Consider the following 12,246-nt stretch of genomic DNA (forward strand, 5'->3'; position numbering starts at 1 on the left):
GCTATAAAAACAGCTAGATGTCTTCCTAACAAACGAACCACAATTTTGGATCAAATCAAAAATCGGAATCAAAATTAGTAATAAATATGCCCTCAACAACAAAAAATGCTCAGATCATTACGCTTACATAACACGATACGAATGCAACTACGATCAAGCGACCGATCGCAGCAGACCAAAATACGCTTACAAAAGAATAGATTGGATTAATTTCAATTGCAACTTATCAAAAAACCCATTTAACCCCTATTGTTACAGTAACGTTGACGAACTTCTTAAACAGTGGTATGAATGGTTCAATCGCCTTTTCGATCAAAATGTCCCAAGAGTAACTCAGCACAGATCACACCACCCCCGGTGGGTGTCAAAAAGCACATCCCATGAAATGAAAAAACTATCAACTTTGAAACGAAAAGCAATTGCCCATCCAAGTCCTGCTCCGAGCACACTAAACAAAATAGATTGTCTCGAAGAAAAAGTCAACACACTTTGTAAAAACGATCAAGTCATCTATGAAAGCGAGATCTTCGCAACACGTCAATTCAGCGTTATTCAAAAATATTTACGATCAATTAAAAAGGTCACACCATTCCCAAGAGAGATGCACCTAAATGAAGAAACTGCTGACACTAATGAAGAGAAAGCCGAGTTGTTCAATTTATTTTTCAATTCAAAAGTTTTCAATTCAAAAATATCAAAAAGTTGAGAACCAGTTCAATTTTGAAAAAGATCTTAATCGCTTTGATATTTCAGAAAAAGAAATTGAAAGTATACTAAATAAACTTGATACTAGTAAAGACAACCGCCCTGATAGTAACCTGAAAAATCTACCAAAAACAATAAGCAGATCCTTTCTTCTACTTTTTCAAACATTCATCAACGTGGGTACATTTCCAGCATATTGGAAACAAAGTGACATAACACCAATACACAAAGAGGGCGATAAAGCCGCAATCAATATGTATAGACCAATTAATTAAGTAACGAATCTGACATTATACGAAAAACAAGATGAAAATTGGGTCGAGTACACAGACAATGCTCGGTATTCCACCTGACTCAAAAAAAATATAGACAAAAAACAAGAGGTATCAATTCTAACGTTCAATTTATATAGTTTCATTGATCTACCACGAAGATTTGCATTTGCAAACGCTATTATCCCCTACAATCCAGACATTCTTTGCCTAACCGAAACATGGCTCACAGAAGAAGTTCCAAACGAAGCACTCTTTCTCAAAAATAATGTCATTCACAGAAATGACAGAACTTCAAAATGCGGTGTCTCAAAACATGGAGGTGTTCTAGTGGCGGTAAAAGACAACATTCAATCTAAAGAATTGTTCGTTAAGAACACATGTGAGGATTGCCTAATCGTAAAAATTAACGCTAAAATTGACTCAATCCTAATCGTCTGCATTTGCAACCCACCTAAAAGCAGCCCATACAGATGGTGCAAGCAGAAGTTTGAAGACCTCACACAAACGCTAAAGTTTTTAGAGAAGAAAACAAAGCCAAAATCAATCATCATTACAGGAGATCTCAACTTCTCAAGCACTGACTGGAAACAAATGTCGTCACCAGATGAACTTGACAACACCTGGCTCAACTATTTCATAGATAAAAATCTTCGAACAAATGCTAAACTTCACTGAACTTTTGGGCTATAAAAAACAGCTAGATGTCTTCCTAACAAACGAACCACAATTTTGGATCAAATCAAAAATCGGAATCAAAATTAGTAATAAATATGCCCTCAACAACAAAAAATGCTCAGATCATTACGCTTACATAACACGATACGAATGCAACTACGATCAAGCGACCGATCGCAGCAGACCAAAATACGCTTACAAAAGAATAGATTGGATTAATTTCAATTGCAACTTATCAAAAAACCCATTTAACCCCTATTGTTACGGTAACGTTGACGAACTTCTTAAACAGTGGTATGAATGGTTCAATCGCCTTTTCGATCAAAATGTCCCAAGAGTAACTCAGCACAGATCACACCACCCCCGGTGGGTGTCAAAAAGCACATCCCATGAAATGAAAAAACTATCAACTTTGAAACGAAAAGCAATTGCCCATCCAAGTCCTGCTCGGAGCACACTAAACAAAATAGATTGTCTCGAAGAAAAAGTCAACACACTTTGTAAAAACGATCAAGTCATCTTTGAAAGCGAGATCTTCGCAACACGTCAATTCAGCGTTATTCAAAAATATTTACGATCAATTAAAAAGGTCACACCATTCCCAAGCGAGATGCACCTAAATGAAGAAACTGCTGACACTAATGAAGAGAAAGCCGAGTTGTTCATTTTATTTTTCAATTCAAAAGTTTTCAATTCAAAAATATCAAAAGTTGAGAATCAGTTCAATTTTGAAGAAAAAGATCTTAATCGCTTTGATATTTCAGAAAAAGAAATTGAAAGTATACTAAATAAACTTGATACTAGTAAAGACAACCGCCCTGATAGTAACCTGAAAAATCTACCAAAAACAATAAGCAGATCCTTACTTCTACTTTTTCAAACATTCATCAACGTGGGTACATTTCCAGCATATTGGAAACAAAGTGACATAACACCAATACACAAAGAGGGCGATAAAGCCGCAATCAATATGTATAGACCAATTAATTGCCTATGTTGCCTCTCAGAAGTTTTCGAGAAACTTATGTTCATTAAACTCTATGAGCACGTTAAAGGAACACTTCACGATTCCCAGTTTGATTTTCAGCCGCAACGTTCAGCAATTATTCAAATGTTATGCTTTCTAGACCAACTGTACAAAGAAGTCGACTCAATTGCACATGATGAACTTTTCGTTTTCTACCTAGATTTCCAGAAAGCGTTTGATAAAGTACCCTACCACAGCGTTGTTGCAAAACTGTCGGAAACAGGGATCGGGGAAAAGCGCTCAGGTTAATAGCCAACTACTACGACGACAGAAAACAACGTGTTCGCATTGGAACCTTAAATTCGAGCCTTCGTGACGTCACTAGCGGCATACCGCAAGGCTCAATCCTGGGGCCACTACTTTTTCTCGTCTACATAAATGATTTACCACAAAAAATCGAATACAGTCAAACCTACGGTTATGCAGATGATTACAAATTGCTCTCGAATAACAAACATGAACTTCAAATTGATCTCCAGAAATTAAATGAATGGTGCAATAACAACGAAATGCGCCTCCATGAAAACAAATGCAAGATCCTTTGTTTCAAGAAAAAGTCGATCTTTACAATAAAAAATGAAACTGTCAACATCTCATCTCATCAAAAAGATCTCAGAATACAAGTTTGTGATAACCTCACTTGGCATCAAAACGCAAGCACACGAGCCTCTAAAACTCTGAAAGCACTTTGGTACCTCAGAAGAAATCTTCACCACAGAACTCTCCCTCAAGTTAAATTAAACACATACAAGGGTTACATTCTACCAATTATATCCTACGCCTGTCAAGTGTGGTATCCGTCTAAATGCGATCTAGTACTCATGGAAAGAATCCAAAAAAGTGCGACGAAATGGATAATAGGTTCTTCTCTCACTTATAAGGAACGTTTAATCAAACTGAAAATTCTACCTCTATCTTTTTACTTCGATTTTCACAGCTTATTACTACTATGTGATCTCATAAACAATAAATACAACATTGTCATAAAAAAGTATATACATTTCAACAACAATAATCGGACGAGACAAGGCGCGAAATGTGAAATCAAACTTACGAAAAAACGATTATTCAAAAGCGACGAAAATTTCTGGTCGAGAACAGCCTAGCTCTATAATATTGTCAACAAACACACAGGCCTTACAGACAACAAAAAATATAAAATATCGGATCAGCGACATTTATTGGAAATTCTTTTTTAGAAATTCTAACGAAATTGACATGTGCACTTGGAGAATTTGCTGCCTGTGCAAAAACTGTAACCCTTTTTCGAAACTATCTCATTTATAACGATCAATAAGGGTGCTTCAACCCGTGCATTGCAGAAGCCTGAACTACTACTACTACTACTACTTCGGAACAATAGTTTTCTCATATGTTTTTACCTGCAACTACTGGACCTCTTTTTGTCCAAATTCTCAATTGAAAGTATGATGCTGATGTTTGTAAGTATATTAAAGTAACCCCCAAAGTGGCTAATTTTGATCATCATGATACAACTTCTACAACTCAAAAACTATAATTCTTTCTGTGCGCGTGTCATTATTTCTGCTAATTTCCTGCAACGACATTTTAAAATCGCCGTCCATATCTCTTATCGTCGGTATCTAATTCGTAAACTTGAGTTGTTTTCGTGATCGTTTTATATATGTCGTCAATGTATCTTTTGTGGAACTTTCAAAAGTGTGTGCTAATAACTAATTTTGTGCAAAATATTGTAATTTAAGGTTTTTAAGTACTTTAACGTTGGATGTCGCTTTTGCGACGCAAGTCTTTCTCTTGCTCTCACAAAATGCAATGCGTTTTTGCGGAGATTTTTAATACGCTGTGGTGATGTTTTATCGTGGGGGCTCACTGTTCCGTCCATTGGGTGGACCATACGGCCTTTCCATATTTTCAATGTTAAGAGTAGCCCGCATTATTCCGAATTCTTACCCCAAAGTGAGTTTAGAAAATGTAATGTAAATGTACTTTTCATATAGTGATTTTAGGCGTCTGATTTTCAATTTTTAGAACCATCTAGAAAATCGGCCACTGACAGTCCTTCAGTGTCAACAGATAAAGATTTGTCCTCTAAACAGATGCCTACTCTTCAAGAGGATGTGGTTAGCTCAGCTGTTTTTTTTAATACTGGATACTTTTTTCCATTGCAGAACATAATGTCATTTAGAATCAACCTGCTCCTGTTCTTGCCCAAGGCAGTCAGATGAACAACCAACCAGCCCTCGTAAATATTGCCTATTTTTTTCCGGGGAAATAAACATAAACCAAATTTGTTGATATGTTGATATGCTTCAGTTAAACCCGGAACTTTGTCAAATGATCCACAACTTAGTCGGTAGCTCAAGTAAATCTGATATGCAGCCAAAGCAAATGGGAGCTCCTGTTGATGATGCTGGAGATCATTTCAACAGAGTTCCAAAAGTGTTTCAAGTTGAGGATACAGACGATTTGAGAGCCACCAGCGAGTATCAGATAGCTCTGGAGTTGCAGTTGTGGAAAGAACAACAGCAGCAGTTGTTCCTCAACCAGGTATTAATTTAACAACAGAATTTTAACTGGTGTTCTAACATTCGAATATGGTTAAAATTAGTTGTCCTGCTTAATATTATACATGTTTATACGTGAATCGCAACAATTTTTTTGTACAACTTTTGACTGAACTCAATCTCGATTTTTTCTTGAACTCAACTTCGCCCAATGAGTGGGGAGACATTTTGAGGACCATTTAATATTAATAATGAGACTTATGAGCCAAAATCTCAGGGATCTTCAGACCCTCAGTTTTAGAAATTCACAGTCTAAGAAATATGGAGGTTTTCACGTTCCGCAATCAATTCTCCACTTACATGAGAAATTTTCGTCCTTTTTTGTGGATTTACAAGAATTAAAGATTCAAAAGTTTACTCTTGTGGTCTTCTAACAATTTCTTTTTTTGAAAAAAAACATTAAATACGTTTGCCAGGTTACAAGCTCGCATCCAAAAAATCGGTTTCGTATTTCTTTAGCGGAAAATTTATAGAAAATTTCGAGTTTTTGCGCTCTTGTGTTCCGGATATTGGTAAATGAGACATATTTATGCCAGTCCATGTCAACTTTTCCAGTAAATATCTTAGCAAACAGTAGGACGACGTCTAATTCTGATAAATTGATAGTGGTAAAATCTTGAGTTCGACTAAACAAGCTTTGAACGATTGCTGTATTTTGGAAACCAAAAGTCCATGCTAGTGCTTTCCTCTCCACGCTTTCAATTACCGTCAATTCCGTTTTGGTTTCCATTGCTGTGAACCATAACTGACAATAGGCAGAGTATAGCCCTTATAGGCATTTTTCTTAAAGTTGTGTTAACCAAGTTTCTCTTGATTTTCATAAAAGGCTTTTAATGACTTTTCTTTTCGATTTTTGCATGCTCTGACTGACCATTTTAGGGTTTCTGAAACAATAAGGCTGAAGTCCGTCATGAAAAATGTGCAGTGAAATAAAAGTTTCTGAGCCTTCAGACATGTTCCTTTCAACTGGATATACTTTTTAGGGTCATAAGGTTGCGAACACACGTGCTGAGACTTTTTCTGAGGTCTAGTCCTATAGGAATGGCCTCAGTTACAATCTGTTTGAATTCGTGCTCATATCCGAAGTTGTCTGACATAACATTGCTCGTCAAATGATTGATAAAAAAATCATAAGCAGGAGAGGCCCAAAGTCGAACCTTGTGGCACTCTACTTAATACCGGAAATTTTGTGATATAGTTTCCTGAATTCTGACGGTTTGTCTTATGGTGTTCAGGTAACTTAGCATCAGTTTGTGACAGTTGCCTCCCAATTCATTTAGGATTAACTTCTTCAGGAGTAGAGAATAGTCAAAAGCCTAGAATATTAAGAATATGAAGCCCAATGCCGTTGTAGCTTGGTGGTTAAGATGTTTGACTGCTATCATGGAGTTAGCGGGTTTGAACACCTATGATGTAAACCTATGAGTAACTGAACACCTATGAGTACTTAAAATTTCTAAGCTAAACCCCTAATTCAAATTACCCACGCCTGTTCGAGAGCAATTCATCCGACGTTGGTCATTTTGTTAAGTTTTTTTTTTCAATTTTGAGCATTCAGAAGTTAAATCTGTTACTAAAATAAATTCGATTGTGAGAGGTGAGCTTGCATAGCCCATGTAGCGTGTAAAAGACTATTTTTTCACGCTTCCCTAGTCCTAATTTTTTTTAATTGTAAAAGTTTTCTTCTGTCCTATACCCCTTCTAAATTGGATGCCTCAATAGTTGTTCGAGAGGAATTCGTCCGACGTTAGTCGGTTCATGTTCAATTTCTGTAATTTTGTTCTGCCCTTCACACAGAATATTGAAGACCGAAATCTTTGATAAATAAAACCCTGATAAATTTTGGTTAAAAACTCGCGTTTGTATTGTAGATGAAGCAGAAAGAGCAAGAGCGAATGAAGGCTCTGTGCGAAGAATGGAAAAGACGGGACTTGGAGAGGGAACTGCTAATTAAGCAAAAGGTAGGCTTAACATTTCAGTTTGTGATTCACCCTCCCCCTCAGTTTACAGGGCATATATTTTTGTAATAACACGAGCATATACACAATGATCTACTAGTATATTTATGTTTAAATACATTTTCTGTAAAATTTTAGCGCGTAAACTACTGGGGGGCAATAAGGGATCAATTTGCGTTTTCTTTCAATAGTTTTACTTCAACTACCGATGTTTTATAACCTCAAAGTGATAGATGGGGCTATTATTGGCTTTCTCTTGTTTGTTTTTTAATAGCCGCCCTCATCTTCTCAGCCGGCTATTATTGCGCTCGTATTTATTTTTTTTTACTTCGTCAAACTTTTTTTCGCTTTACCATTTTGCCGCTTTTTCGACATTTTGCGTGAAATCTTTTTGACTTCTCTAGGCTAGTTTCTCTCTTCTCTCATTCTGCTAAAAGTGAATTTGAACATCAGTTGCTAAGCAAAGCAATTCAAAATGAACAGAGTCGGTATAAAAAATTGAAGTCAGAAATAGAAACGGGATAAACCCATAAAGCCCAATTTTAGATGCCCGCTATTTGAACGTCGTTCCTATAAGTCTTAGTTACCACCTCTAATGCTTATTGGTGTTGATAGTAGCCCCTGTAGCCTCTCTCTAAGAAACAGAAGTATGTTCAACTACGAAATGCCATCAAAATAAATCGGACTTAAAAAATATTTTTGTACAAAAATCTTTTTTTTTCAATATATTCTATTCGTTCAATCCCAATCATGCTTATTGGAATCAACGGCGGCTATTTTCCGGCAATCTGCCGGGTATGTTTTTGTAATAGCTGCCCTCATCTTAGCCGGATATTATTGAGCTCATATTTTTTACAACTAGCGAAGTTTGTAGCAATTATAGTCCTGCGGTTTCTTTTGCGATTTTTCGCTGGACCGATTTTTTGTCTTACCCATTTGACTTTTCGTCCTCAAAAACGGGATAAACAGGTCGCATTAATTTCTCTTAGAGCCTTTGAGCTCACAAATCTCCAAGTATGCGATTTACAGAAACTGTTGAGCAGACGTATACTCATGGTGTGAAGGACGGTACTTATAGTTTGACCCACAACCCCGTCCCTCCTCTCCCACATCAGACCCCTCCCCTCACTTCATCCCCAATCCCCTCCCCTGCACATCGTTCATGTCATAAGAACGTGGCCCTGTGCACGCAAAGACCGCCTCCACAATTTCCGCCCATCAATCCTCCCCTGCTGCGCTCACATCACGTCCCTTAATGAAGCTAAAGCTAGCCTCAATACACAGTAGCTAGCTGATGACGACGCCCACTGGTCTTTTGAGAGCAGTTCGCTCCGACATTAGTCGGTTGTTATTTCGCCATTTTGGACGCCCTTTTAGCGGTTTTTGTAGTCTTTTACAATTTTCTGTTCGGGGTCTTTTTTGGTTGAAATGGGTGTTCATGCGAGTTTTTAATGCGATTTTAATTTTTGAAGCGTGTTTTAGATGAGAACAGTTTTAACAGTTTTTTGTAATTTTTCTGTTCAAGTTTTTGCATCTTGAACTTGAATTATATAAATTGTCGTTATCATCTCTAATCCCTTTTGATATTGATACTAGCGCCTGTATCCTCTCATTAAGAAACAGGTTGGGAATTAATGGCGGCTATTTTCCGGCAATCTTCCGGTAATGTTTTTATTTCGTCGTCAAAAGATTTTTGTTACAGCCTTATGACGTTGCAATCACTTCAAATATTCTTTTTTTCGTTCGTTCTTCTGTATTACGTGCGTGATGTCATTTTTGACTTTCAGCGGAGCAAGTTTTTGTGTTCATTTGTGATTGTTTTTGGTTATACGTGACATACCCTCTCCAAAATGGCGTCCTCGTTCTTTTCTCTTCAATTCAAAAATTTAAGGTCAAGTGAGCGTGTTTTTCACTCTAATTTAAGGTTATTTGAGAGCAAATAAAAGAAGCAGCAAAAAAGTTATACAGAATAATCAAAATATAACAGCTCAGCATTTAATAAAAAGAAATGTGTTTGTGATCTGTTTTTTATTGTAATTTGGTACTACAGATCTGCGCAGCTATTGTGGCAATTTTTTGACAATTAGCCAGCTGTTTTAACTTAGTGTTAGTTTTTATGTTCTGTTCAAAGATTCAAAAGTTGAAACTTTTGTTTGAAATTTTTGGTGTCAGGACCAAATATCCTGTGCCAAAATAACCAGCATGCTAAAATTCTCTAAGTTGAACCATTATTTTTACGCGATAGTTAAATTACAGAAAGACTAAGCCGAAATTGTCACGGCCATACCTAGGTGATTCCTGTTATGAATCCTGTTATAGACCTATCACATAAGAGCAAGTTAATCGATTGAATATGATAAACGCATGCTCGTAATACCAATGACTGTTTTTTAATCAGAATTATTAACCCTCTCATATCAAAAGGAATAAATTTTTTTATTGTGCTTTATAGTATTGAGTCTTTCTTCGTTTGACTGAGTGAGAATGTTTTGGGAACAATCCTAACATTTAAAAATTCGGGGCTCAATTTTAACGATTTAAAATTGAATTCTTTTCAGCTAGCCGATACGACTGAAATGGAAGAAAAGTTACAAAAGGCTCTCGCTCAAATCGAAAAAAGAGAAAAACTGCTGTCCAAAAATGAAGCTCAGGTTAGTTATTGCTTTTTTTAAAACTTAATATGTTTATATTTAAAAAAATACCTGTATCTTTGATCTACACGAGGACGAAATTGGATTAGCAGCTTCAGAGATTGTTCGAAAGTTGAGAGCCATTTCAGACAAGTTTTATATTGTAAAACAGTTATTAGCATGATATCAAAATACCGTATCGTATATTTTTCTTGCTTTAATCTGATATTAACACGAACTCGCGGCCGAGTCTGTATGTCGAAGCTGACATTTGAGCATACTAGAGAACAATAAACACGAATAAAGCCTACTGGTGCTGGCAATTATGACGATTATGTGGCATATCTCCGTATGTATTCATAAATACAGATAACACTGTCCTTTTTTTTAAAAAAAAATAGTGGATATCGCCGCTGATCAGGTTTCTTCAAAAGTAAAACTCAAATATTCCCAAATGCTGGAACTATAAAATGACATCTGGTTGCAGATGGAGCAGCGGAAAGTGGAGTTGGTGAGAGAGTACGAGAAGAAGAACTCGGAGATGACTGATGCGTGTGCTAGAATGGAGAAAGACTGTCTTCATAAAATAGAACTGGAAAAGTAAGTAACTCTTAAAATGCAAATATAGTTCGGCATGTAGAAATGAACTTTTTTAAAAAAATGACTTTCCGCCCCCGAGTTGAGCGACTACCCTGTAAGAGTTGCAGGGCCTTTTGTCAATTGAGGCTTTTGAAAAATATTGATGGCAACTTGGGCAATGGCAAAGGTGTCTGAGTGAACTCAGAGAACTCTTTGAAACACGCATGTGCAAGTGCCAAAAATCCCGTACCAGACAAGTTCCTGTATACATAGCCATAAAATGATTTCTTTGATCTTACGGCATTTTAAAAGCTGCAAATGTACTGCACTCTTCAGACGTCAGCTCAAAATTTTAATTGCTCTCGAACGTTTGAATCAAATATTATAAACGCGTGTCTTTTTTGCAAAATTTTTTGCTTGACCGTTTTGTTCTAGAACATTCTTTCGATTTCACTTCTCGATTGACTTTCGAACGAAGTTTGAAGCAATTATTGTACTCGTGTCTTTTTTATGCAAAATTTTTGCTTGACCATTTTGTTCTATACAGAAAATCCTTCGCTTTTGCTTCTCGAGTGACACTTTTCACGCTTAACTTCTGCTCTTTATTGAAATTACGGCTGTTGCCAAAACAAAAGAGATTATAAGATAAGCTATCACAGGGGCCTGATACCCCAGTGATTAATGCGTCAGTCAATTACGCCGGAAGATACGAGTTTGAGCCCCTTCCGGGAATAAATTTTTGGCACTGTTTATGCTCTTCGGCCCAAGTCTTGCATACCTAGACAACTTTTCATTAATATTTGTATTTCTGAAAGTCGCAACCATGGTAGCAAATCAAGATCTATAAATAAATCATAATTCGCGCCATTGGCACACAAGTTGTGGTTAAAAACGGGAATTCCCTTACTATAAATAATATTGAAAGTGAATGTCAACCACTTCTGACTTCTTCAATAAAATCAACTTAAATAAATAGCTTCAATGGAAATAGGTTGGGGGAATGGAAATCAGGAAATGAATGGGTTTTGGAGGACGAAAGTGTAGGCGGGGGTAGGAAAATGAGGGTGCGGGGGGAGATAAAATATAAAGGAACTTGGTTCCTTTACACTACCGGCAAGAAAAGGCAACATTTGAAATGAAAATGTAAACACAATAAAGTAAAGCACAAAAAGTTTTCTTTCTGATATTGAGTTTTGTTTGTGTGTGTGTGTCTGTTTCAATGAACTTGTTTGTGACCCTCCGGCGCACCTGAAAATTGTTGGAACACACGACTTAAGGTTACTGCTGGTCTCTGTACCATTCCTGTAGAATTCTGGATGTCGAAGCTCCTGGCTATTCCGCCTGAACCTCTGTGTGCTTTCACAATCTTCCCGAGAGGCCAGATGCCTCTGGATGTGAAGTCCTTGAGCACCCACACAATGTCACCTTCATCCAGCTCATCATTTGACTTTTACCATTTCGTTGTTGTTGAGCTCAGGAATATATTCCTTCAGCAACCTGCTCCAGTAGTGATCAAGTAGTGTCTGCGTCAACTTGAAATCCTTAGTGGAGAACCGCTGGTTGCTGTTCACAAGAGGTTTCAAACACATGTGAGGTCTGCGAAGGAGGAAGTGATTCGGAGTAAGTGGTCCCTCATCTGAGATGCTGCAGCCCACATGGGTTAATGGTCTGGAGTTCAAAATTGCCTCGGCCTCTGCCACAACTGTCTGGAAAACTGAGCGTTAGTTTCCGACTGCCCAGCACTATTAGTAGACTCCTCTTCGCGGTCTGTTTCAGCCTCTCCCAGATTCCTCCGAAGTGTGGTGCCAATGGAGGGTTGAAAGTCCACTGAATGTTCTGTTGAGCCAATTG

At 37.2% G+C, this 12,246-nt stretch overlaps 2 protein-coding genes across 2 annotated transcripts in view; both read left to right on the forward strand.

The window, feature by feature from the left end:
• The window catches only part of LOC142351748 (WD repeat-containing protein 19-like), a 378,166-nt gene that overhangs the window by 28,788 nt on the left and 337,132 nt on the right, over window positions 1-12,246 (forward strand). The gene's annotated exons all lie outside the window — the stretch shown is intronic.
• The window catches only part of LOC142351567 (centrosomal protein of 120 kDa-like), a 30,381-nt gene that overhangs the window by 3,424 nt on the left and 14,711 nt on the right, over window positions 1-12,246 (forward strand). The window contains exons 5-10 of the mRNA XM_075403659.1: window positions 4,693-4,784; window positions 4,850-4,906; window positions 4,978-5,211; window positions 7,100-7,189; window positions 9,745-9,837; window positions 10,304-10,416. Coding sequence (XP_075259774.1) covers window positions 4,693-4,784; window positions 4,850-4,906; window positions 4,978-5,211; window positions 7,100-7,189; window positions 9,745-9,837; window positions 10,304-10,416 — 679 coding nt within the window. The remainder of the gene's footprint in view (window positions 1-4,692; window positions 4,785-4,849; window positions 4,907-4,977; window positions 5,212-7,099; window positions 7,190-9,744; window positions 9,838-10,303; window positions 10,417-12,246) is intronic.

This window comes from Convolutriloba macropyga, chromosome 13, assembly GCF_964194025.1.
Source record: "Convolutriloba macropyga chromosome 13, txConMacr16.3, whole genome shotgun sequence".
NCBI classification, from domain to species: Eukaryota; Metazoa; Xenacoelomorpha; order Acoela; family Convolutidae; genus Convolutriloba; species Convolutriloba macropyga.